General features: G+C 45.1%; 1 protein-coding gene across 4 annotated transcripts in view; it reads left to right on the plus strand.

The window, feature by feature from the left end:
- Positions 1–25,697, plus strand: part of ELMO1 (engulfment and cell motility 1) — a 468,564-nt gene that overhangs the window by 163,373 nt on the left and 279,494 nt on the right. For all 4 annotated transcript variants that reach the window (XM_053925918.2, XM_053925919.2, XM_053925917.2 and 1 more), the window contains 5 exons: positions 5,746–5,781; positions 12,020–12,119; positions 19,416–19,567; positions 21,653–21,731; positions 25,526–25,576. In XM_053925918.2, coding sequence (XP_053781893.1) covers positions 5,746–5,781; positions 12,020–12,119; positions 19,416–19,567; positions 21,653–21,731; positions 25,526–25,576 — 418 coding nt within the window. The remainder of the gene's footprint in view (positions 1–5,745; positions 5,782–12,019; positions 12,120–19,415; positions 19,568–21,652; positions 21,732–25,525; positions 25,577–25,697) is intronic.

Below are 25,697 nucleotides of genomic sequence, written 5' to 3' on the forward strand. Positions count from 1 at the left end.
AGAGTATCGCATTTAAAACCTGAATTTAATTTTCCCACCCTGGTGGAATTTGGAAATTCCGTTCCTAGTTTCAGCTTGAAATGGAAGTACGTGTCGAAGCCATTGAAGTTGTCGGGGAACATGGTGCCCCAACCCGAGTAAGGAAGTGGCAGGGAACACTCTGGAATGGACAGAGTTTTTAGAAAATGGGCACAGAGAAATTTCCCAGAAACAATGTATCTTATTTGATTTGAAAGGAGAAAAATTTGCGCCTGCAATTCTCAATTCCGTGCGGTGAATAGCACTGCTTTTCTTCAGGTTTTCCTGAACCCCTTGTTTTTGGTGTGGGCCTCTGCGCAGAGTCGGCTGGCAGCTCACCCTGCGTCCTTCTCTGGTGAACAGAGAGCGGGGCCGGGGTGGGGGGCATTTCCCAGCATGAAAGGGCAGCACCTGAGAGTTTCCCCCCAGCTTGGCCACGTGATGGGAAAATTCTGCCACTGGTACCAGAGTAAGCGATTAGCACCACCCGGAGCAGAAAAGTCTGGAGTGAAAAGTCTGCCTGGGTTGTGGGCCAGATCCCCAATGGGGGCCACATGAGAGGCAACCACACATGGACGTTTCTGTCCCTCTCTTTCTCCCTCCCTTGCCCTCTCTCTAAAAATAAATAAATAAAATCTTTAAAAAATAAACGTAAGTTAGCAGAAGCAGGAAAATAAGAATCACGTCCAACCCACCTTTCCCTGGGCAGACATTTGTCACGTGGTGGTGCACATGCTTGTCATCTGTTCTTTTACATTCATGTACACGTGTGCGGGCTTCACAAAAGTGGAATGATAACAGCCGCGCTCTTGGCAGCCTGCCTTCTGTATCTGACGGTATTTTCATGTGACCACATGTCAGGCCCCTCATCCTATTTGTGGTCTGCACATCATTTCATTTTTAGAGCTTTGTTAGGGCTCAGTTGATACACAGTCTAACCAGATGTGAAGGTTGGGTTCAGTATAGTTACCTGTTTCCCTGTTGTTGACCATTTACGTTGTTTTCAGTGTCTTCCCCATGATTGTGAGCATTTTGCAATCAGCGTTTCATTTAGCAAAGTCAATGTGAAAATCTAAATTAGTTTGTTGGAGTAAAGTTCCTGATTCAGAGACTGCCCAGTTTTAAAGCTGTTTTAAAATAAGAACGTCCCCATAGCTTGCTGAAATGTCCTAACTTATACTTGACCACTGGGGGCATGAGAGTGTCCATTTCTAACACTCTGGTCCATAGGGAGCTGATGTTCCCTTAGGGATTCTAGCTTTTCTAAGAAGAATAGCAGTGAGGGGTGTGGGTTCCCCCTACTCTGGGGAATTTACAAGTACTTTATATTTGCTCCCAAGTTTGGTTGGAACAGTGGAAAGGGTCCCACGGTTATTTTAGACACAGGGAAAGCCCCCCAAGTGATGGTCGGAAAAACAAACAGCATTAATTGTATCCGTTATTAGTTCCCGCCCCATCCCGTCATGCCCGTGACCCAGAAGAGACCGTCCTCCTGTGTGCGTGTCTAGTTATATGTGTTTGTGTTGATAAAAATTGTGGGCATTGTTCATTAACACATGAACAGGTTTGTGTTAAACTTTCATTATTCGATCCTTTTTCTCCTTGCTGGAAGCCGTTTCTAAGGTACGACTGGCGTTGAGCTTCCCGAATGATGCCTTGGCTTTGATGTTGCCCAGCACTCACATTTCAGAATGGATTTGTAGGTTTTATTCCTTTAGCACAGTGGGCGTTATGTGAGGGCTGAATACTCCTGACACTGGGTTAGGCACATGGGGTGGGGGCGGAATACAGAGTGGCGGCTGACAGTTGCAGACTGGGTGTGACCTTCTTTGAAATTTTGTCCTCACACAGAAGATGAATTTCCTTTTTGAAAGTCACTTTGTTCGTCTCTACAGACGCAGATTCCCAGTTGTAACTCATGCTCTTGCTTCTGAGAATTTGGTGTGGTTTACAAAGCAGGACTGTTCTGCAAGGCCCAGTGCAGGTCACAGGTGCACGGCCTGCACTTCACCTTGGAAGAGCAAACAGCTCCTGGGACCCTGCCTAACAGAAGCTGCTGCTGGTGACTTGTGGGCCCAGCAGCTACACAGCTATAGGTGTGCAGCGCCCCCTGCCTGCGGTCCTGGCATGTGCACCTGGCAGGGCCCCCGAGTTCCAGGGGAGCTGCCCTGCTGGGACCCCACTCGTATTTGCATCACAAATGCCAAAGGGGCCAACCTTCCAGGGCTTTGTCAGGGGCCCTGAGGCAGAAACTTCCCTAAACTTGATCTCCCTCCACCCCACCACTGTTTGCTTTGTCTGTGTGTCTTTGTGCCTCTCTCCTGTGATGGAAAGGAGAAGGGCTCCCCGAGCCTGATCAGAGAGATTGTCTTCTGCTATAAAAGAATACCATCTCTTGGGCTGAAAGGAGAGGCGTGGGGCCACTCTGAAACATCAGCCTTTCCAGAAGCATTTGCTCTCCTTGTCACGTTTCTGTAGAAAGGGGCATTGTGAGACACACAGAGAAAGAACCTCAGTTAGGAAAACAGACATCACCACAAAATAACTCCTCTTCTGCTTTTGCTTCACCTGAAGCTAACGGGAGGAAGTTGAGAAGGAGAACACTGTGACTTGTGACGAGGCACTGAATGTATCTCTGCTCTCTGGTCCGGGCAACTTGCCGAGGCCAGGGGCATCCCAGGAAGGTGGGACACACACAGAAACCCCGGGGAGCTCAGGCTCCCGGGCTGGAAGGCTGTTTTGAAAAATTTCAGGGACTGCATTATGTATTACTTACACACACACACAAACACACACACGCTTTATATATTCTGAACTGTTTCCATTCAAAGATAAACTGAGGAATAATAAAATTCTAAGAATTTATTTGAGCAAAAATCAGCTCGAATCCATCACACCAAACTGGAGGTGGTTAGGGACTCTGCCCCAGCAGATACTCCAGGGCGGGGGTGTCCAAACTTTTGCTGTCTCTGGGCCACACTGGAAAAAGAGTTGTTTTGGGCCATACATTAAGTACATTGTGACATGTAATCACACACACTAAAAAATCCTAATATTTTAAGTAAATTTACAATTTTGTGTTGGTCCACTTTCACACTGGAGGCCACAGATTGGATGCCCCTGCACCAGGGGAAAGGCTATTATAGAGAAGAGGTGGAGTAAAACAAGGAAATTATTTGATTGGCTACAGTTGAAGCCTAGTTGGCTGTGGTTGGTTGAAACCTCGAGGCAGTGACTGGCTTAGATTTTGGGTTGGCTTTCATAGGCCACCAAGGCAATAGCACTGTCTCCGTCCACTGACCTCCTGGTTTAATTAATTTAACATTCACACACTGAATGGAAAAGTCACAAGGTCAAGTTTCACCAGTTTTCCCACTTGTGTTCTTTAATATCAATACAGAGATCTAACTGAAGGTAGCACTTTACATTCAGTTGTACTGTTCCTTCCTAATCTCCTCCAGTCTGGAACTTCTTTCTTTTCTCGCTTACGACCTGGGCGTGTTTTAAGAACGGAGGTCAGCCATTTTGTAGACTGCCCTCCAATTTGGGTTTGCTAAAAGGTCATTTATTAAAGGTAATTTTCAGGAAAAGATAAAAGCATGGCTTTTATATAAAAATGAACACATGTTAAAAGAATTCATTTCACTCATGGGGAATGAGAGAATCAGGCAAAATGTTTTAGCCATTTCAAAGGAAAAGTTAAAAGGGCTCAAATTTATTTGGAGCCCAGGAATGTTGAAATGAATTGCAAATGGAGACAAAACTGGTTTTTCACCTTCAGGGAAGAAGTCAAATTGCTAACAGACAGGACAGAGTATACACATGCATCAGTTAGAGAAAAAGGCTGCAATCGGATAACCCAGAAGAGTGAGCTCTCCATATAAACACTACATGATTTTCCGTCAAAACACTGCCCCTGCCCCCAGTTTTACCCAAAGCTTAGACCTATGTATATGTCTCTGGCTGGGATATCAGAGATGCTTATGTGTGTTTGCTTTTTTAATTGCACCTTATTGATGGCACAGAGATGACGTCTCTCTGTCTCGTTATTGGCGTTCCCTTCGACCACTTAACATAGCGCCCTCTAGGGGTTGGCCTCGTAATGCTCCCCACCCCCTTTGTAACGAGTGAATAAATAATTTTGGAGTAGTTACACCATGGGAAATGGTATAAATGAGGTCTGTTTTCCCCCAGAGACTTGGGTCTTCAACAATACCGGCACACCGCTCTGGAAAACAATGTGGACTTCTTTGTTCCTGTTTTATTCAATGAGCTATAATCTGTCACCATTATTATTTATTTTGATGCTCAGTTTGTCCTAGGTTTGGCTGGGAAACCCTCTTCAAGCTGCCTTCTGTGTCCTTCTAACCTGTGTCCCATTATTCTTTGACTGTTTCTCTGCTTTCGGGCTCCACAAGATGTTCAGACTTACCCAGATCTTTCCTTGCCCCAGCCCTGGCTAGGGCCATTTCTCCAAGGAGGCACAGGTCCTTTAGTGGAAGATGATGTCAGTCCTTCCAAGAGTGCCCACCTGTGCTCAAGCCTGCCCCCTGGTGGCCACCTGCTCCTTCACCCTGCCCAGGGCTCTTCAAAGGAAGAAAGAAGGAAGCCAACACTCTTTTATTTATTTTTTTAAAGAAGGACAAGTAAAGGAGGAAGAGGAATATCTCTTTATATACACTTCTAATCCCCCAGTTTTACCAAGGACCAGACCTGATCTTGTGGTCAGTTAGGTTTCTGAAGTGGTTAACATTGTATGTGGTTGCAAATGTGAAACTTCACTTCGGAAGAGCCACGTTATTCATCAACCCCTTACTGAGTACCTACCCTACTCTGCACACACCTGACATCAGAGAGGTGGGTCACAGTGCAGAGGCCCTGCCCTCAAGGAGCGGGACAGACAGGGAGACGTCCTGAGTCCTGCAGCTGAGGTAGCCGGCGTGGGTGGGCTCACTCTGGTCAAAGAAGGGAAATCAGAGCCAGGCTCCAGAGGCACAGTTTGGGGTAGGACTTAGCTGGTTGGACAGGAGGGTAGTAGTGCAGAGGGAAGAAGGTACTTAATGCCAGAGAGGTTTGGCAGCCTTGGGGATTGCAGGATATTCTGGATAAGGTTAGAAGCACTTGCCCCCTATCTTCATGACCCTAGGGTTTTAAGAAGCATCATCGGCCTTTCTTGCAGACAAGATTTGTCTCTTGCACACTTTTTTTTTTGCAGGCTACCACCCCGAGTCCCATCTGTTGTGCAAGACTATTGCAATATCTCAGCATGTCTTCCGTCAGATTTTTTTTTCTCTCAAGAAAAGGGAAAGTAAAATCAGTGGGCATTTTACCCAAGAAAGATAGACAACTGTGTCTTCATTATTGAAGATATATTTAAGAACAACCAGTTTGGTACTTTTAGGCTTCACCTTTTTCATTGAAAATGTACCCATTCTTATCTCTAGGGGTTTTTCCTCCTTGAACACATACCCATTCTGGGGCAAATAGAGTATTCCCGTTGCCTTTACTCATAAGTAAATGTAATAGGTTGGTTACAGTAGTTTAATCTTGGTTTTTTGATTGTTTCTTATCATTAGTGAACACCAGTTTATTTCTTTGAATAACGATTCGGAGTGAATAAGGTTTCCTTACTTCATGGTAGTTAAGTCTTTCTTCAAGATACATAATTTGTGTAAAAATCATTGCTTTCAAACCTGCTCCTCACATGATTGTTCTTCAATTTTACAGACGATACCAGAAGTTGCAGAAGATCATGAAGCCTTGGTAAGAATTTACGATTGTTGATACCGATTATATAACACCCTCCATTTCTCCTCATCATTAGCCCAGTCCTCTCTGATGGCTGTGCATGTAGCTATTTTGAGTAAGTGATTTTGTTTTGCTGTTTGATGTTCTTATAAACAGGTTCTTTAAAATTTTATTTCCCTTTTCTTCCGGCTCTGCAGCAGAAAGGGTGTTTTTTGTTTGCAACCACAAAATGAGCCCATCAGGATGGCTACCCTCCTCTTGGAGCAGGGCGAGGCATGATTTTATGTATTGCATTGAACAAAAACTTTCTCTTTGGTGGCCTATGTGATGTTCAAAGTCAAAAGCCTTTGATTTTCTTCAGTGGCTCAGTAAAAGAAAACAACAACTCAGGGTTGAAGTATGGAATGAAAATGATCTCCTTTGAGTCCGAGGAAGTGCTCAGTCCCCTGTCTTAAGTGTATCCCAAGTTCATTTCGCCTGGAGTTCTCAGAACTTCTTCCGTCTTAGAGCTTTTCCTCCTCAGTGCCTTTCTTATCCACTAAACAAGATGAGACCAAAGAGGGTCTAACAAACTGTGTAGGAGGCTGAACACATTTCCATTTGGCCGAGTTGATAGGCAGATCGTTTCAGTTTGAGGAGTCAGGCTGAAGAGCATCTGAAAATTGATGCCTTATTTTGTAAGCCCTCAGGGGCAACCCTGATCACCTTCAGGTGTGGGGATGGGGGGGCGTTGCTCTCAAATGTTACCCTCTCCTGCCCCTCCACACAGAAAGATGTGAGTGGCAGGAACTCCTCAGTTATTAAATCGTAATCAAGGATAGAAAGCAGTCTTGGGTTTTTAGGATAAGCCTCTGGAATCTTAGTTTGATGCCTATTTTTCATACAGTACAAGCACTAAAGGGTGATGAAAGTAGAGCCATCTTTGATGAGAGTTTATCCGGGCCCAGGCACGGCCACGCGTTTGCACTCATTCCTCTGATTCACACTCACAGCCACCACACAGGACTGGTAAAATTAGCATCATTTCCTTCATGCAGGAGTTAAAATCAGGTAGTGGAGCTGGATTCAAGCTGAGTTTTTCTCTTAACAACTTCATGCAACTTGCTGATATAAAGGAATTTGGGGCTCTGAAGCCAAAACGATGTCTTAACATTGATCTCCAATAGTTTTACTCTTTGGTATGCAGAGATGTTGGAAGTATGACTTCATGTGAACCCTGGTTTTGGTTCATCCCTCGTGGGCAAAATCAGTGCTCAAGGCCCTGGTTCTTGAAATGGCAGAGTAGCTTAATCAGACTAAGTAAAGATGCTGTGTCACCCTCATAGCAAACCCTGAGAAAGACAATACAGGAAATGAAAATCATAGATCATTGAACGAACAGAGGTGCAACATATTACCAAATATAATCAAGCAATATATAGAATGGATACTGCCTTACAGCCAATAAAGGTTTATTTCAGGAATAGAAATGTTTGGAAGTCAGTCACTGTGTGTGATTCAGCACTTAGTAAAAGAAGGGAGAGAAAAGTAATCTTAATAGATACAGGAAATAGATCATAGCCACAGAAAAAGCATTTAGTAAAGTCTAACATCATTCATAATATTCTCAGCAATCTGGGAATAGAGGCAGCTTCCTCAACCTCATAAAGGTGACAAAAATGCATTCTTCTTAACCTTAGAAGACTGAACTTCCTCCCCCTAAAGACTGGAAATAAGGCAAATGTGTTTTGCACTTCTGTTCAACATTGTACTAGAGTTTTTAGCCATAGCAATAAGTCAAGAAAGAAATAAAAGATGTATGATAAGAAAGGAAGAAGTAAAACCAACTCTGTCTGTAGAAGATGTGATTGTTATGTAAAAAATCCCAAGAAAGCTACAAAGACATTGCTAGATCTCACAATTGAGTTTAGCAAGGTTTCTGGATACAACATTGGTATATAAAAGTGATATGTTTTTATACATTAACAACAAACAACTGAAAAATGAAATTTAAAAAACTTCTTTACAAAGTGTCAAAAACCATGAAATTCTTAAGAATAAATTTCACAAAGAGACATGCACTATCTGTTTAATGAAAAAGAAATATATTGCCAAAAGAAACAAAAGAACTAAATAAAAGGAAAAGGTACCATTTCAGGGTTCGGAAGACACAGTATTGTTAAGATAGTAATTCTCCCTCAATTTATCTTCAGGGTCAATGCAATACAATTTTTTAAAAAGATACTATAAGCCAGTCTTAAAACTTAAAAGAAATGCATAGAATAGCCAAAACAGTCTTGAAAAAACAACAAAGATCCACACAGTTGAGGAATTTCAGGAACCGAATTCCAGACTTACTACTATAAAGTTAGTTCTTAAGACAGTGTGATATTTTTTTAAGGGGATGGACAGGTCAATGGCATAAAGAACGATTCCAGAGTTAAATTTTAAACAAAAGAGCCAAAAGAATGTCCACGGCTATAAATCATGCTCTAATTCTGAAGGTCAAGGCGAGGCCTAAAGGGTAGTGTAGAAATCCGTGTGTTTCAGTGTGTATACTGTTTACCACACACAAAAGAAACTACAGGAAGTCCCCACTTACTTCATTGATAGGTTCTTGGAGACATGGCAAAATGTCGCAGAGGGAAGGCAGTCCTGCCACAGGCTAATTGATATAAACAAGATTTAACTGCCTGTGGCATCTCATCAACATTATATCAAAATGCCATTAAACTGAATGATGTTATTCAAGACCCTGCTGTACACGGAAAAACTCACAGAACAGGCCAGAGCTATATTCATTAACATTGGCAATTTAGAACGTAATCAGTGTGATTTATTGAGAGCTTTGAAACTGGCCTTTACTTCCCCTTTCCTCCACTTATCTTGGGCACAGCACGCCATGGAAACATTTAGAAGCACTAGTCTTTTATAGACTTAGCAGCATGCATTCCAATGCTGGGAGATTGGCCGAAACCTGGTGGAACGAAAGTGGTCTCTACTGAGTGGATGAGAAATATTTATTTGCATCGTTCCAGCACACAGGGTGTGTTGGCTGGTCTGGTGACTCTCCGCCAGCCTAGGAAGTGTGCAGTTGGCGTAATTTGTGGCAGGCAGCCCTGCAAAAGCTTCACCTGAGCACAGCGTGCGACATCAATAGACCACACAACTCCCAGTGCTCCCGCTGGGGCCGCGAAGCTGCTGTGTGTTTGGTCTGCGGCACCCAGCATGGAGCTCCGAGGTCAGGCTTGGCTCTGCCTTCCTCTCCTTGCAGCTGACACCTCTCCTCCGGATGCGGGAGTCCACACCTGCGCCTGGATTGGGTGGGAGCTTTCGGGGCTGCCCCATTCATTTCGGAAATAAAGCGATGAGTCCACTGATCCAGAATGAAATGACCTGTTAGCGTGGCCATCCTGCCCTTGCAGCTGAGGGTGTGCAGTGGACTCTGGAAAAAATCCTCCCTCCTGGAAACCTGGTGTGCCATCCAGCAACCAGTCATAGTGACTTAGATGTGTTATCTACATGCTATACATATAGTATATTATATGTGTATTATATGTATTATATATCTAATAATAGGTAACACAGCATATAAAAGATGTATGTAATAACATATATCATAACATGGTGAAAACATCTATGTAATGTATAATATTTAATATATAATATGTAATTATATATTGATACGTATATAAAATATATAAATGTTATTAGGTAATATTTATATAAAATATATCACCTAACATTTCTATAAAATGTTGTAAAATGGACCAAGAAAGCAACCCTCCTTTGGGCACTTGGGTGTGGGATGTGGAGAAGCTTTTCTCTCTCACTTGTGGATCATTCACACTGACGGGTAATTTGTGAAACCCAGGAAGCCCTGTCTGCTGTCTCAGAATCGGTGCCCCACCTCCCTAACCACCGTGGAGGCTGAAACGCTGGCCCACAGCAACGTGGAGGTCTGGGAACCAAATGAGACTGGTCCCCTTTCTCTCCATCTTCTTCCAAGGCCCTTCCAGGAGGAGTCTGTAGGCAGAGTCCTAGAGCATTTGGGGATGAGGGACCATCCCCAGACATTATTACCAAGGCCATATGGATTATGGGTTCATTGAGCAAGGGACAAAGTCATTTTGCCTTCAGATAATTAGAAGCATAAATATGATTTAGCTTTTGCTTCTAAAGTGGTTCGTGAAGACTAATACCATCTCTATCCCGGCCTCAGCTAGTTACAGGGAATGTAAAGAAGAGTTTGATTCCCAAAGTGTGTGCATTCCTTGTCACTGCCTTTGCCTTGCTTGTTCTGTTAGCAGTGACATTGAGGCCACTCTGGGACTTGGCCAGGAGGTGGACAATGCTGTCCCCCAGTCCTATAGGTGGGAATCTTTTAGTGAGTAAATTCTTGTGGCATGCCACAAGATGTGAGCAAATGGCAACCATTAGTTATATGCTTGCTATTTTTCCTTTCTTTTTAAGTTAAAACCTTTAGCTAATACAGTATATTACTAATACTATAGTAAAATCATAAATTAGCTAATAGTTTTACTATAAACACTACACATTATTTTATACTAAGGTAGCCACATTTACATTATTATACTAATGCCTGCAAAATCTATTAATAATAAATCTTACTAATGCTTTATTTTATCTGGCTTTCTTTCTTTCTGCCTAATGTTTGGATTTCCTTGACCCATTGTCTGTAGAAAGAGTCATCCTGGAATTTCGTTTACTCTTTCTTGCTACTGTTTTCAACCCATTTTTCTCCTGTCTTTCTCTTTTTCTCTCCTTCAAGTGTTTTTTCTTGTCTGCAATTTGTTTACTGGGATGTGATCCTCTGATGCCACCTAGGGGCTCCCATAAGATTGGGATCGCCTATCTGTGACTCAGAAAAAAGCCTTTTTAAAAAAAGCATTTGCAGCTTCTCTATGCGGCCTGAATGGTGTGGCTTTCCTGCCAATTTTATTTTTCTGGCTCCAGAGATAGATAATCTTGACACAATGAAGGCAAACATTTGAAAATCACAGGCTCCGGTTACCTTGTTAAAACATCACACCTGCGTAATGATCCCAGCTCACACTCAAAAGCTGCTCTCTGCCTGCTGCCCGCTGCATGGAGGGCTCTCAGCATGGTAGGGTGTTTCACCTCCTCCAACAATCCTTGGGGTTCGGTATCATCACCACCACCACCACCTGCATCGTCGTCCCCTCTTTTAATAAATGAGGAAACCGAGGCAGAGACTGCATCAGAAACTTCCCATAGAGAGCTGGAGGGGACTGTCTGCTGTCTGATTCCAGGAATCACACGCTTACCCATTTCTGTCTCTCTCATCTCAGTCCCTCTGACTTCTGCATTTCTGGATCAGGGCCCTTTCCCGAGAGCTGCTTCCTCTCCCGTAGGTTTCTTTACAGCACCACAGCTTCTGGGTGAAGCAGGCTTTCCAAGGTCATTACTGAGGCTGGGCTGAGAACACGAAGAAGAAGGAAAATTATGCAGCTGTCTTAAGAGAAACAGGAGCCTGCTTTCTATTCTATTAATTGAACATTGATGGGAACAGTCACTGTAAACATTTTATGAGACCTTGTAGTGTAGCAATTATGGCATATATGAGTCTACAGATTGAAAATGTGAACAGGCAGCTTTATTTTAAAAACCAAGCATACGAATCATTGCGGTTGTGTACAGTGTAGAAGTCCTGATGAGCAAAATCAATGAACTTGTGGAGTACAAGTCTGCAGAGTTTCAAGTTAGCATTTTGTATGATGAACAGTTACAAGAGGGGAGTTTCTGTAGAAGATTCGGTGCCTGTTCAAGTGTTGGTTTGAAGGCACTAGAAATCAGGATATTGTCTGATAAGGGACAAAGCGGCTGTTGCCTGAGCTTGCTACATCTCTGGTTGGGTGTCTGATGTGCGCACGAGACCCTTCCTACAGGTCTCTGAACCACAGCGAATCCACTGTGTGCCGACTGTCATTGTTTCCGAGATATCTTGTAAAGACAGAACACTAGCGGGTGTAGCAGAGAAAGGAATGTGCTTGCTTGCGTATGTATTTGCATCTGTGAGCTACTGTGCGTGTGCACTGGCTCAGACACGCGCACACACCTGGGTACACAGAGACCATGCAAATCCTTTGCAAAGTGCTAATAACTCTTAAGAGCGTTATTCCTCATCTTCCCTGTTGGTTGCCATGGACAGCAAAGGGGCTTTGTCCCTTCTGGGTGTTTCCTCGTGCTTGGCTCCTGGCCCGTGACCATTGTGCCTCCCTGTGTTTTCCAGCTTTGGAGACATGCTGTCCTTCACCCTGACGGCCTTTGTGGAGCTGATGGACCACGGCATAGTGTCCTGGGATACGTTTTCGGTGGCGTTCATTAAGAAGGTAATGCACGTGATGCCTCCCAGGGCTTAAATCACTTCCTCCATTCATGGATATTTTTCTCTGCTTTGAGGATGTCTAAGAGTTGTTTCCGTTATTCTTTGCTAAGAGGTGGGTGGGTTTTTGATAGTATTATATGTAGAGGGGCCAGGGCACCTAAATTACATGTGAAAATGGTATCTTCTCTCCACCGAGATCTTAAGGGATTGCACAGAGAGTCCATGGTCAAAAAAATCAAGATGTCACATTGTAAACGCCACGCAAGCATGTGCTGAGTCCCTGTGCAAAGCTCTGCTGTTCTCACAGCCAATGTACAGTTTCTGATGTTCCTCCTGAGTCTTCTACCCTCAACCCCGTGTTCAGGAAAAGGGAAAGAGGCAAAGTACACTGATTTCCGGCATGGCTGGGTTGGAAGCAAGGCAGTAAGAGGAGGAGGTCTGTGCCTCTCAGGCAAAGTAAGGCTGCTCCCACGTAAGGATGGTGCAGTGAGTGCAACTGTGATCAGCCAGTTCCACTGGCTGCTCCTTCCTCAGGAGAAGCTTGTAAAGGGGCCTCATGTGGGGAGAGGGCTGGCCAGCCCCCACCATCCCTGCACCTCGGCCGTAATAATGGCAGACCCACGCACTTAGAGCTCTGCTTCCTGTCTTCTAACCAAAAATAAACGGTCCCGACTTTATAACTGTTAAATCATGGGCTATTACTATCAATTTGTTAGCTTATTTTTTCTCTCTTTGCGTTTGTGAAATGGTTTATAGATGGAATGGCACGTTTCTTCTGTTGTATTGGGCATGAAGAGATGGTGAGAATGCATACATTTACTTTCTAAGTGTAGGTTCCTGGGAAGGGTTTTCTAAAATAAGGAATTTCAGAGAATCTGTGCAAATGCTGGAAAATCAAAGTAAAACTCAACAGAGGGCACTGGAATTTTTTAAACCTTTTATTTTGAGATCATGGTAGACATACAGAAACGTAGCAGAAGATAATACAGAATCTTCCCGTGTGCCCTTCACCCAGCTTCCCCTGATGTTAACATTTTGCGTGATGATGGCACAGCCATTGTCACAACTGAGAAATTAGCAGTGATACGATGCTGTTTCCATTATTTGAGTTCATCAGTTTCTCTTCTAATGTCCTTTCCCCAGTAAGGACCGAATCCAGCATCCTTCACTGCACTCGGTTATAATGTCTGCTTAGTGTCTTGCAGCCTGACAGTTCCTCAGGTTTTCCTTATCTTTTGTGACTTTGACATTCTCAAACGGTACTGGGCACTTACATTGTAGAATGTCCCTCAATCTGGGTTTCTTCGATACTTCCCTCATGGTTGAATTAAGGTTATGCATTTTTGGCAAGAATGCCAGAGAAGGAGTGTTGAACCCTGCTCAGTGCATCGCAGTGGGGCACCTGCTGGCCATATGTCTTCATTAACGGTGATGTTGACCTTGACCATGTGGCTGAGGTGGCATCTGCTGAGTCTCCTTGCTGTAAAGTTACTCCTTTTCCTTTCGAAGTTAGTATCTCGAGGGCGATACTGCCTTGAATTGAAGGATACACCGGAGCCCCTAGTCTGTCGAATGAGGGTGTCAGGAAAGGACACCCCACAAATAAGACCCCTGCATAATGCTGCATATTTCAGACGAGAACTGACTGGGGACCCAGCGTGCTCTGGACATGCCCGTGAGCCTCTTGCCTTCCACAGGGGTGTAAAGCCAAAGGTGATGAGCAGTGGGGCCCACTTAGAAAATACCCATAGAAGGAGGAGGCCTCCTTTTTTCCTCTCTGTCAAAATTGATGAAAAGAAAAGGAGGGGGTTGGAGATGAGAAAGCCAAAGGAGTCTGAAGTGCTATGAGGGACTGTCCTGAGGGGGTAGCAAGACAGCTGAGCCTCAGCGTGTGAAAGCAGGGGGCGAATTGCTGTTGTCCGCCTGTCTCAGGTGAAAGCTCTGGAGAAGCAAGTTCAATCTGAAGATCCTGGTTTTTGTGGATTTTTGATTCTTAACAAACATCTTAACGTACTCTGAATTTATGGCGGGCCTCCTTTCCTACGTTCCGTTTGCCTTGCTCTCTGTTACCAGAGCTTTTTTGCTATAAAAACAGGGCTCTTCTGAAGGCAAAGTCCTGGAAGTTGTCTTGTGTGCTCCCAGACCTCTTATTTCTTCTGATCCCGGCAGGGAGCCTCTCCAGGAGGGAGAGGGGGTCTTGTTATTTCTGGCCAGGGGGCAAGGACACAGTATCTCGGAAGGTTCAGTGAGTGGGCTGTCCTCGGTCCCCTGGCTCAGGCTCCTCCCCCCACACTCCTGCACTTGTCCTTGTGTCCAAGCGGCAGAGAGAATAGTCTGAAGACTTGCTCCGCCAGCCTTGCCTTTTGCTCGGCCCTCGCTGACCTCCCTGGGGTACAGTCACATGATTCCTCCTGCTCTGCATTCTCCTCAGGTCTTGTGACCACCCCTGTTCCAGCACTTGTCACACTTCCGTGACTTTTCCGTTCACTGGGGTGGGTCTCCCAATGGACCGTGAGTCCTAGGAAGGTGGAACTGCGCTTTCTCAGTGACGTTGTCCTCAGAGCCTGGCACTGACCTTAATAAATGTCTGTGAAATGAAGGAATGAAGTCTGCTTCAGAAGCATTTTTTTAAACCTTAGAACTTGAAGGAGAGATGGAATACAGAGGCATCGTAGTGAAGTATATTTCAAGTAAAATTTCGGTTATAAGTGGAAAGGAATGACCACACTCTCTTTTTTAAAATGATGTGAGAAATAGTAAGAAAGAACGACAATAATTTAATTTTCTAATTGCTTAAAAAATGTTTTCCATTCACTGAAATTAAATGAAAAGTTATGAGAAATCTAAAGAGGCAGAGACTAACAATCTTGATAGTTTAAATAAAAAATGAAATATTTTTTCAGAACGCAACACATTTGACCTATTCCATGTCCTCGTTCCCATTCTATTTCCTTTTTTTGTCAATTAGATCTCAACCCTTATGTGAATTTGAAAGGTGGTCATCCGAAAATGACTTTATAATTGACACTTACTGTAAGGTTAATTTTTTCACTCACTAGCTGGATCAAATTCAGCGCTCTGACAACCCAGGCGTTGTATGCAGACAACTGTCTTCTAAATGGAGCTTTATCTGGACCAAAATATCCTGACAAAAGATGCTTATCTCTGCTATACAGACTTGGCTTCCTATTAAAGCCAAATTCATAGCACTTGGGAGAAGTGTTTTGTCCCTGCCAGCCCCCATCTCCTCCTTTACTACTTTGCCTGCTCGGTTATGTGTGCACTTAGATTCTAGTTACAAACTGTGTTTGCAATAAATAACAGCATTTCACAAGCCCTTTGACTCTTGGAATCCCTTGACACCAATATATAATGTTGTGCTTTTTAAAGACTTGGCTACTTGCGGAGAGGGTAGGAAGACAGAAAAAAGAAATGACAAGAAAAAAACCAAACTGAAACAACCCCCAGAACTTTTCTGCATTACGAGTTGGTTTTCTACTCGCCAAGGAGAACATCGGTGCCTCTTCTTGGCAGGGAATCGTCATAGGAACGCTCTGGAAATCTCAGCTCTGCAGGAGGGCCTGGTTCATCCCGCTGTGTTTCCCGTGCTGGACAGGCATCCAGCCAGTTCAGTTTAGAGACCCAGTAATTGTTGCCTCTGAAACACTTCCGAGATTTATGGCCTCTGCCTGGATACTTTAACCTACGGGAGTGGAGCTCCAGGCTCTCCATGGCTCATTTTGGTTTTGATAACATGGGAGAATTTAGGGCTTCACTCTACATGATTCTAAGAAGGGTTTATGTGGTTTTAATAGTATGTGTCATTGATTCATGCACTATGATGACCCTTAGCTTCTTAAGGTCACCCAGAGAGTCCTCAGTTTTGTTTGGGTAACACTTGTAAGTGAATGGAAGCATGGGAGGCAGTGTATGTGATTCTTGCTAGCTCCTCTGCCCTCTGCCACCTTGTGCTACAGATATCCTTTCAAGAAGCTGTACTTGCGCTGGCTTAGACTCTGCCACCGAAGCCCACCTAAAGGGCAGCAATGGAACTTCAAAAAATGTAAAGGCAAAAGAAGTCATTATTGATTTTGGGGGAGAGGGAGTGACAAGGGAAATTAAAATTGAACCGGACAGTCTTTACCTTTTAAAGCAGACATCGAATAGCATTTGTACACGCACCGATAAGGAGCCTGACTACAGTCGCCATGTTTGCTTATTCAGCCCTGATGCCTTGGTTGTTAGTACTCATTAGATGAAAATACTGGTCCTTTCAGTGTCTGGTTAAAACCACTAACAAGGAAAGGCAAAAGATAGAAATTAGTTTCAGAAAATTACTAGTATCTCCTAGAGAACTGTGTGTAGGACCCTAGTGGATGGCGAGCCTGCTCTCCACCAGCAATACCAGCTACGTGAGATCCACAGAGGGCTCTCTTTGTAACCTGCAGTAGGATTGCTGAAATGAGGGGTTCCCTATGTCAAGAAAGAGGTGAAATAAAAAATTAGTTTTAAAGAGGTTTGATGAAGACACGTGGTTTGTTTCAGTTAGTTCCAGAAACGGGAAGTGGAAATGGACTATGCAAAGGTCTGAATCAAAGCAAGACCCACAGGCCACTTCAGTGCCATTGAACAAGCCTGTTGGACGTGGGTGAGAGTTAATAATTGGTATTTACATAAAATAAAACCCATCGTAAAAAGGCATTACTTTCTATGAAAGAATATTCAGAGTTCTGATTGAGAGTTCTCCAGAATATTGTCAAAAGAATGTTTATGGAAGTCGAGAGTGAATTTGTGTTAGGGGGCGCTGGGGAAGATTCTGTCTCAGTAACACGGGAATGAGGTGGGCCACGGGCCAGGGCCGTGCATGCAAACCAAATGTGTGCCAAGGGGAGAAGTGCCAAACGTGGGACCGGGACTGTTAATCACTGAGGATGTGGCAGACCGGGGGAAGGTGATCTTGAGACAGGAGGCTGAAGAAGACAATGAGATTGGTTTCTACCCCATTTATTTAGCCTTTGTTGGAATATCTGAATGGAGGTATCTTTTTCAGATGCCAAGAAAAAACATAAGCACTTAGCATACTTCATAGTAAGTGCCCTTTTCTCCATCTCTTTCTACTGGACATCAAGGTCCGTGAAGTTAAGAGTGGGCTTTGCTCATCTCTCTATTTTCTGACCTCAGATGGTACCAGCCTGTTCTACGGTGCGCAGTGAAGGCGTGTGACTTGAATGAATGGAAAGAGACAGTGAAGGCTGGCAGGTGGGAGGGAGCTTGACAGTAACCTCTCAGGTGGAAAATTCTCCAAGGAGCCTTAGAGATCTGTGCAAATTTATTAAATGGGGGCCCTAAAAGGACACTGGAAAGAGGAGAATATTAGTACAGATTAAAATCAGATGTATGGTCAAAGAAGCTCTTTGGGAGTTCTGCAGTTTTCTAGCAAGTGCCCAAGAATTTTGCTGGGATAACGAGAAATGCTTGGGGTGGCGTTGACGGGAAGGGAAGGCATTTCTATTCCGTTTAGAAGAGGTCTAGGTTAAGTGCTAAGCCATGAGCATAGTTTGAGAGGAATTGGATTTTTGTCAGACACAAATGGCCTTAGAAAAAAACTGGCGGTGGATTTGATGAAATGGAGCAGCCTCTGAGGATAAAGGCCAGGGCTTCCCAGGGGCAATAAACACTTTGGAGAAGTTAATTAGCCATGAAGTGGGCTGAAGCGATCAGATGATGGGCCAGCGGAATTCTTTTGAGAATCTTAAAATTCTTGTACTCTTCCCATAGGTTATATTATAAAATAATAGTGTTTGGAATATAAAGTCATAATGTTACTCTACTTTACATCATTCATTCCCCAACCTTTGAGATCCAGATGTATCTGGGTGTGTCTGTGCCCTTACCCCTACTTTCACCAGAGAGTCCTTGGGCTAGAAAGAATTGACATGGTAACAGCAAGTTGCCTTGTACACCGTTGCCTTTTACCTTGTACAGGGGTGGAGAGAGGATGAGGAGAAGCAATCAATGGGATGGCATAAAGGGAGAAATGAGTGTTGACAGAGGGAAGCAGCAAGTGTCAATTCATCATGGAACCAAATGGTTTGGCTTTTAAGAAAGCAGTCATTACGTTGATATAATAACAGCCTTTTAGCGTGAGTTGTCGACAGTAATAACTTTTAATGAGGCCTCTACAATCAGACCTGGATGGTACCCCTGTGTTTGGGTGCCTGCGATCCAGTATTCTAACCCTTACTTTGCTTCTCTCTTACATTGTGATTTATTATGTTGGAGGCCTTAGTGATTAATTCCTCAGGGAATATATGTTAGCACTTACACTGTTATTTTAACATTTCGCACCGCTCATTTAAAGGTTTTCCTGTTTGCTACACTTTAGAGAGTTGAGAAGAGTTTATTTTAACCATGTAAAATGAAAGGACGGGGAAAGGGTGTTCCCCTGAGGAATCCCACAGGGAGTAGCCAGCGACTGAGGAGTTGCCAGTTGAATTGTGTTGACAAGCGTGATTTGTGGGAGTCCCTGAAGAATGTAACAGGATCATAATAACATAAAAGTCATGGACCCCGTGAGTGGAGGAGGAGCCTGGGAATGGAAAGAAACGGCTCTGTGTATGTTGGAATTACCGACTGGGAGAGACACAGGGGCCCTTACGCTACATGGCCAGCCGGCCCTTCTTATCGGCAGGTTTCACATCTGCAGATTCACCCAAGTGCAGAGAGAAAACAACACTCTGGGAAAAAAAATAAATCCCAGAAAGTTCTAAAAAGCAAACCTTGAGTTTGCCAGGCCCCAAGCACTACGCTGAATGCTCAGATGAAGAAGAGAGGTACCAGCGTGCCCTGCTGCATGCAGCCTATATGCAAATATACGTTATATGCAAATACTCTTTTCTTCATTTTATACGGAGGACTTAAGCATCCACGGGTTTTACCTGAGGGGGGTCCTGGGACCAATGCCCCATGGACATGCAGGGACAGGTGTCTGTGTTAAAATCATCTACTCATGGAAGCTGAAACTCAGAACAGTCCTTGGAAAAACCAGACAGAATAATTCTTTGGCATCGCCCCTTTTCAAGGTGCTTATTATTGAATTATAGAAATCGGATGTAAATACCGCTCCGTAGTTGTGAGCTCTCAATGTGTTCCTGGCTGGGCGGCTGCCATCCCAGGGCCTTTTCGTCCCCTGTGTCTGGTGCTTCTTAAACGAGCTCCCGATTTCCTTGACTGGCTCCCTTCTGTCCGTCTCTGCTCTGCTTCCCACGAGCAGTCACCTGTGTTCTGCTTGGATTTTCAGATAGCAAGTTTCGTGAACAAGTCAGGCATGGACACCTCTATTCTGCAGCGGTCCCTGGCCATTTTGGAGTCCATGGTCCTCAACAGCCATGACCTCTACCAGAAGGTGGCCCAGGAGATCACCATCGGCCAGCTCATCCCACACCTGCAAGGGTAAGCCCGCGGAGGCCCTGCTGTGCGGAGGGGAGGGGCTGCGGCCACCAGGGTGCCTGGGAAGCGTTGCTCATTGATTTAAGTGCACAGAAAAGGAATCTGGGTTTAGTGTTTCATCAGCCGTGTACACGCCCGTCGCCGTCACATGTGATTCACCCCCTGGTGAGCTCCGTGCCTGTTCTTGGCCCTGTCCTGTCCCCAGTGCCTGGCGCTGAGCAGGCACCCAGTTTTGATTGGTGTTGACAGATATCCACAGAGTTTTACTTTTCACACGACACAATAGGCCCATTTGTTCTCTTCAGTTCTCAACGGAGTCTCTGCTCGGTCATTTACAGTACTGTCTTCTGTGACATGGTGAGTATTTTCAGGGTCGGTCAAGAATTTTGAGAGTCAGGCTTCTCTCTTCAGGCTCCAGGTGATTATAAGACCTTCTTTTATATTTCATTGTATTTTTTTTCTAGAGGCTTGAGCTGCAAGACATGGCCCTAGCAGCCTGCTATTGCTGGGGCCTTCCCCCTTCTCTCGTCCACAGACAACCAGTAAGGTTGTCTCTGATGGCATGGACTGAGAAGGACCCCACTGTACAGATGGTACTTTGTGAATTTCAGTACTTGGGTTTGAGGTGACAGCAAACACCCTGAGCTTACTCAGAACAGGGAGTTTGTTGAAAGGATGCTGGGTGCCTTTGGAACCCAAGAATGACTTTAGAAGCTGAGCCTTGGGCAGGTCACAAACTATGGCCTTTTCTCTAGCATTTCTGCGGGCACGAATGTGACGGAGCTCCCAGTAACTGTCATCCCTGTCCCCGGTCTCTCAGGTCCCATTTGCACATTCTCAAGAGGACACCTGATGCCCGTGTGGGGTAGGGGTGCAGGGTAGAGATGCAGCAGTTGTCAATATACCGAAATATTAACTGTCATGTTGAAATGGAAACCACCAAAATGTATCTGGTGTTTTCTGCATTTGGAGGGAGGGTGCTGACCAAAGTGTCATGTTTTAAGTCACACAAGCGGAAGATTATGGCCCCGGGGAAAATGAACACATGCTCTAGAATGAGGGTTCTGTGCGGAACCTGTCTGCAAATAGTAGCCGATCCTCCGTCCCTGAATGCCGCATGCGTTACTTTGCGGTCTGTCTTTTTCTGCATCTTGGGGGCAAGCTCCTGCAGCCACAGTATCGTCCGCCGAAGTGGAGGGTTTCTGGTGTGCCAAGCACTGTGCTCAGCATTTTATGTACATCACCTCATTTTATCCTAAAAGCAACCTCTTGAAATAAGTGTGTTCTTACTCAGTGTTACAGACAAGGAAATTGTGTCTCAGGGACACCCCGTGAACTTGTCCAGGCTGCACATCCACCCTCTGGTGCACTGGGCCCTGAATTTCCTCCCACTAAAGGCCATGGTCTCAGCTCTGCCTCTCCCGAAATTTGTCTCTAACTGCAGCTCCTAGCTGCTCTTTATTTATGCCTGCTTCTCTTTATTTACTCTTTGCCATGTGGCTTGCATTAGATCGGTACCTCGTGTGGAATTTCTGATTTTATTCTGGTGAAAAGCAAAATTTATAAACATAAAAACCTGATCTTCTGGTCACTAAAAAAGTTTCTGTTTGGAAATGGATTTTTAGAATATGTAATATCATCGCCATGGAGACAAAGCTGTTTCCTTTATAATAAGCTTAGGCCTTAGGGACCCCCAAGTCTACTCCCAGATATACTTCATGCATCAGGCAGAACATCACACACACACACACACACACACGCACACACACATTTCGCCCACTGAGTTTATGCTGTTCATCTTCCCAGGGAAGAATGGGGAGAGAGCCAGTGGCCACCTGAACTTCCTGTGTGGTTCCCACTGGGCAGTGTGTTCTCCGGCTAGCAATAGCAACTCCCCCGCCCCCTGCCCCCCGACACACCGTGTTTCCTTCCAGCTTTGTGGTGACTGAAAAACATTCTCAGTGCCGACTGCGTTTTCTAGGTCCTGCCTTTCTCTCTCGCCTTTTTTGGGGGGAGGCGATCATGAACTTCATCCCGGTCTGACTCAGGGACAGCCTCTGACTGTCTGTGTCGTTCTGCGTCTTGCAGCACAGATCAAGAAATCCAAACCTACACCATCGCAGTGATCAATGCACTCTTCCTGAAGGCCCCCGATGAGAGGCGGCAGGTGAGTTGCGTGTCTTTTGTCGGAAGACCCTGCCCAGGAATGGCAGCTTATGGTGCAGAGAGAGCCCGCTCCTGCCCCTCCTGGGACTTGCTGGGCCTCCCTGCCGCTCTGCTGCTTGGCTGGCCAGCCTGGGACCATTCACACATCCAGTGGGCACTGGGTGGAGATGGGCAGGCCCTTGTTTGAGGCAGAATGCTAGAATGTTCCAGCAGTAGAACCCTTTCCTCACATGAAACCAATGTGGAAGCCCCCAGACATGAAACAATGGCCCCTCTGCAGGCTCTGGAGAAAGCAGAGGTAGAAGCCCCGTGATCTTGTCATTTCACTGAATGCTCCTTGGGACAAGCAAGGTGTTGTCCCACTTTCCTGATGAGAAAGCTGAGACTGGGGTGGGGGGGTGTCAGCATTGCCCAGGGACATGGGATGGAACTCGCAGATTGCTGCCCCCGGTTGAAATGACTGGTCACGTGTCCGAGGGGCCCTTTGACTGGCGATGTTTCGGCAGCCCGTGTGTGGACATGGCTGGGAGGACCGAGCGATGCATTCCCCTCCTCTGAGAGTGCCCTGCCTTGGGAAACTCATGCTTTGAGACTCTCCTTGGCCTGTAGAACTTCGGTTTTTCTTCAACGAAGGAAAGAATCATTATAGAGGCGGGTGGGGAAGAAGTGGAATTTTTATCCTGAAATTTAGTTCATATCTGAAAATCCAGTCATGTTTTTTTCACATCGATGTTACCTTGGTCACAGTTCACTCTGTGTAAAAACTGGGTGGAAATGTGAGATTTTTCAACGATCAGAATGGGTGCTGGGGCGCTCTAGGACGGTTGCCAGTACAGTGTTTTGGAAGAATTTAGAAAGCTAGCATCCACTGAACACTGTGTCAAGTATATTATTTTTTTAATTTTATTTTTTCCACTGTCAAGGTGTTTAAACCTCAGTGATTAAGTGTAAGGGTTTCTGGTTTGTTCTCCAATCAGGATCCTTTGCTCATTCCAGGGGCCCTTTGCACAATGAGGGGAGTGACTTTGGAGTTTCCTGTTCCTTTAGTTTGGTGTTAGCGGGAGCCTGGAAGGGCCTGCCCGGGTATTAGGCTGGGTGTGAATGGGGTGGTGCTGCAGGTCACTGGGGTGGGGGAGCTGCTTCTTTACATTTATATCTAAAGGCTGAGCTCATGGTAATTCCTAGCAGCCCAGCCAGTACCGAGGCAGCCTTCACGCACTCAAGTCTGGTGTGGTCACTGGAGAAGCGTGCGCCTCCTGCTGGGCAGGCCAAGGGTGCCTGGTCAGACCGCCTGTGTGCAGATGCCTGGAGGACAAGGAGGGCTCGGGAGGCTGCGCTCCAGCCGGACCCCTGGGGCGGCCCCTCTGCCCATGGGAAAGGAGGCTGGACCAGAGGCAGCAAGAGCTCATGGCCCCCAAAGTGCTGTGGTTCCGCTCGGGTCTCTGGGTCTCGACATGAGTGAGACACATGTACTTTGTGTCTTTGAGTCACACTGTTCCTGGGCCGGACCGGGATCCTACGACTGGGGAGAAAACGGAAAATCAGATGCCAGCATATGCAGACTCCAGTGAAAATAGAATGGAATGCCAGCGGAACGCTAGCTTTCGATTTTGTGAATCACTTTTTTTTTTTTGAAAATTGGGCAATAGGGGACTGAGATGACACAATTTGGCCATATATTGCAATAATAATAATAATAATAAAACAACCACCACCATAATAATACATCACAAAGGGCAGTCTAACAACATTAAACCCCTTAAGAAAACAGTTGAACTAAGAGGAAGTGCATAGAATCCAGCAGAAAATCTCGAGTATTATATGACTCATTTAGTCTTTGCTAGAAAAGTAACGATAAGGATCGTGTTTCTTAAGTTACTTGCCATTGTTTGTTTTACTATTTGCATGGCCAACGTGGTGGCAAAATCCGTTCCGAATTTCTCTACAGATAGTCATGGTTTTGATCAGCATAATTTTAAAAAGTGTTGGTTAGAAGATTTGGTAGAGAAGTCAGAAAACACAGATTCCAAAGGGGGAAGTTTTAAAGACACCTGTGATCGCGTCCCCAGCGGGAGGCCCGCTGCCCCTGCTCTCGGCCTGGGACTCCAGAGGGCTTGAGGTGACCGTTGTCACACACAGAAGAAGAAGAATGTAAATGGAGAATTGCCACAGTTGCTCTAGATGCTGGAAAAGTATTGTCTCTTCTAACTTATTTTAAAACTTTATAAACCAATGACCTAGAAGAGACACAGAGAATACTGTTGTTGGTTTGTGTGGCAATAATTTTATTTTTATAAAGGAGAGAGATTAAAAGAACTAGAGAGCCCTTGGGTCTTCAGTGTTTCATGTGCTCTAAGAAATAAAGGGCACCTTTTTATTTTGATCGGGCAGAAAGCCCTGTTTCTACGCATGTGGAAGGGCAGGTTCCTATGGATTTTGCCATTAACCTGTTTCTGAATGTGTCCTTGTTTTCAAGACGTCGGAAGAGGACTTAGTATTCAATTTTGACTTTTGTGCCATCCAGCATTTTCAAAACACCTTACAGTATTTATACACTGTTCTCTCAATACAGTGGGTCAGCAGGGGCACTAAGTACAGCTGTAACCTCTAACAGACCCTCTGAATCTTCATCCCTCTTCTCTCCTGCTTGCTTTCCTCTCTGTGGTGGCGGTGACGCTGTTAGGTTGGTGTAGACAGCAGTGTTGACATCCTTGATTGTCCTCTGACTGTAAGTCCCCACATTCCCTTCATTGGCACTACGCCAGCCCTGAGCTTTCCTTCTGGCCCTGCCTGCCCTGCCTGCGCCCCCCTCGTACATCCTCCCCGTGTTCCGGGTCCTCCTTGCTTTCTGCAGGTTGATTTTAAACTTGATCAAATTCGTGGTGGTGTTTTTGAATCATAGTTTAGTTTCTTTGCTCAGTAAGAGGAGCAACACTAAAAATCCAACACCCCCCATAAACCACATTCCAGTGCCTTCCTGAATATGAGCAGTATTTTTTATTTTTGAATGTTTGCAAGAAGATTGTATGCAACCATTTAATTTTCCTTTAGCGTCCATTCATCAAATTTAGAAAGTTCATTTGTGCATCATTTCATGTAATAAAGTCACCCCCAAATCTCTGTGCCAAAGCACCAAGCGTGACCTGCAGAAGTGAGGGCTGTCTCTGGGGCTGAGCATCTGCCCAGATGTTTTCCCTTTGCCAGAACGCCAGCCACTCAGTTCATTTGCATAGACGACTTGGAGTCCTGGGCTGTGTACTGAGTGCTCTTTGGTTTTGCACAGATTGAGAGGACATTTAAAAGATTTAGATCTTGAAAGTGATGTTTGTCTACTACTGATTCTCATGGTGCAGGAGTACATTGCCTAGGGAAGGCTCTGTGCACCTACCTAGTCCAGCAGAAGCAAGGACCAGTGCTCTTGTTTGTAGTGCTTGATTTTCAGTCAGTCCTGGGAGGAAGAAATGCCAGAGGGAGGGAGGGAGGAAGCAAGGAAGGAAAGAAGGAAGAAAAGAAAAAAGAAGAAAAGGAAAGGAAAGGAAAGGAGAGTACAGCTGCCAGATTTTTTTTTTTTTTTTTTTTTTTTTTTTTGCTTTTGGACAGGGCTTTGTTTCCTAAACACAGCATCCAAAAAGTAATTTCAACACCACTGCCTATTTGAGTGCATTCTTTCATAAGAAATACTGCTGATATCCAGGTGTGAAGTGCACCCCAGGATCAGGTCATTTTGGACAGTGTTGAGATGGACCTTTCTAACCTCAGCTTTTGTGTGGGGGGGGGGGTGTTTCCCTTCAACAGGAGATGGCGAATATTCTGGCTCAGAAGCAACTGCGGTCCATCATTCTCACGGTGAGTACCCAGGTGCAGTGGCTGCTTGTTGGGGAGGAGTGGTCTCGTGCATTTGTTTATTTCTCTCCTCTTTGGACTTCAGTTCGTGGTTTGTTCTGGGACTTGCCTCTGGGGTGAAGCA

Source organism: Desmodus rotundus, chromosome 6 (genome assembly GCF_022682495.2).
Source record: "Desmodus rotundus isolate HL8 chromosome 6, HLdesRot8A.1, whole genome shotgun sequence".
Classification (NCBI taxonomy): domain Eukaryota; kingdom Metazoa; phylum Chordata; class Mammalia; order Chiroptera; family Phyllostomidae; genus Desmodus; species Desmodus rotundus.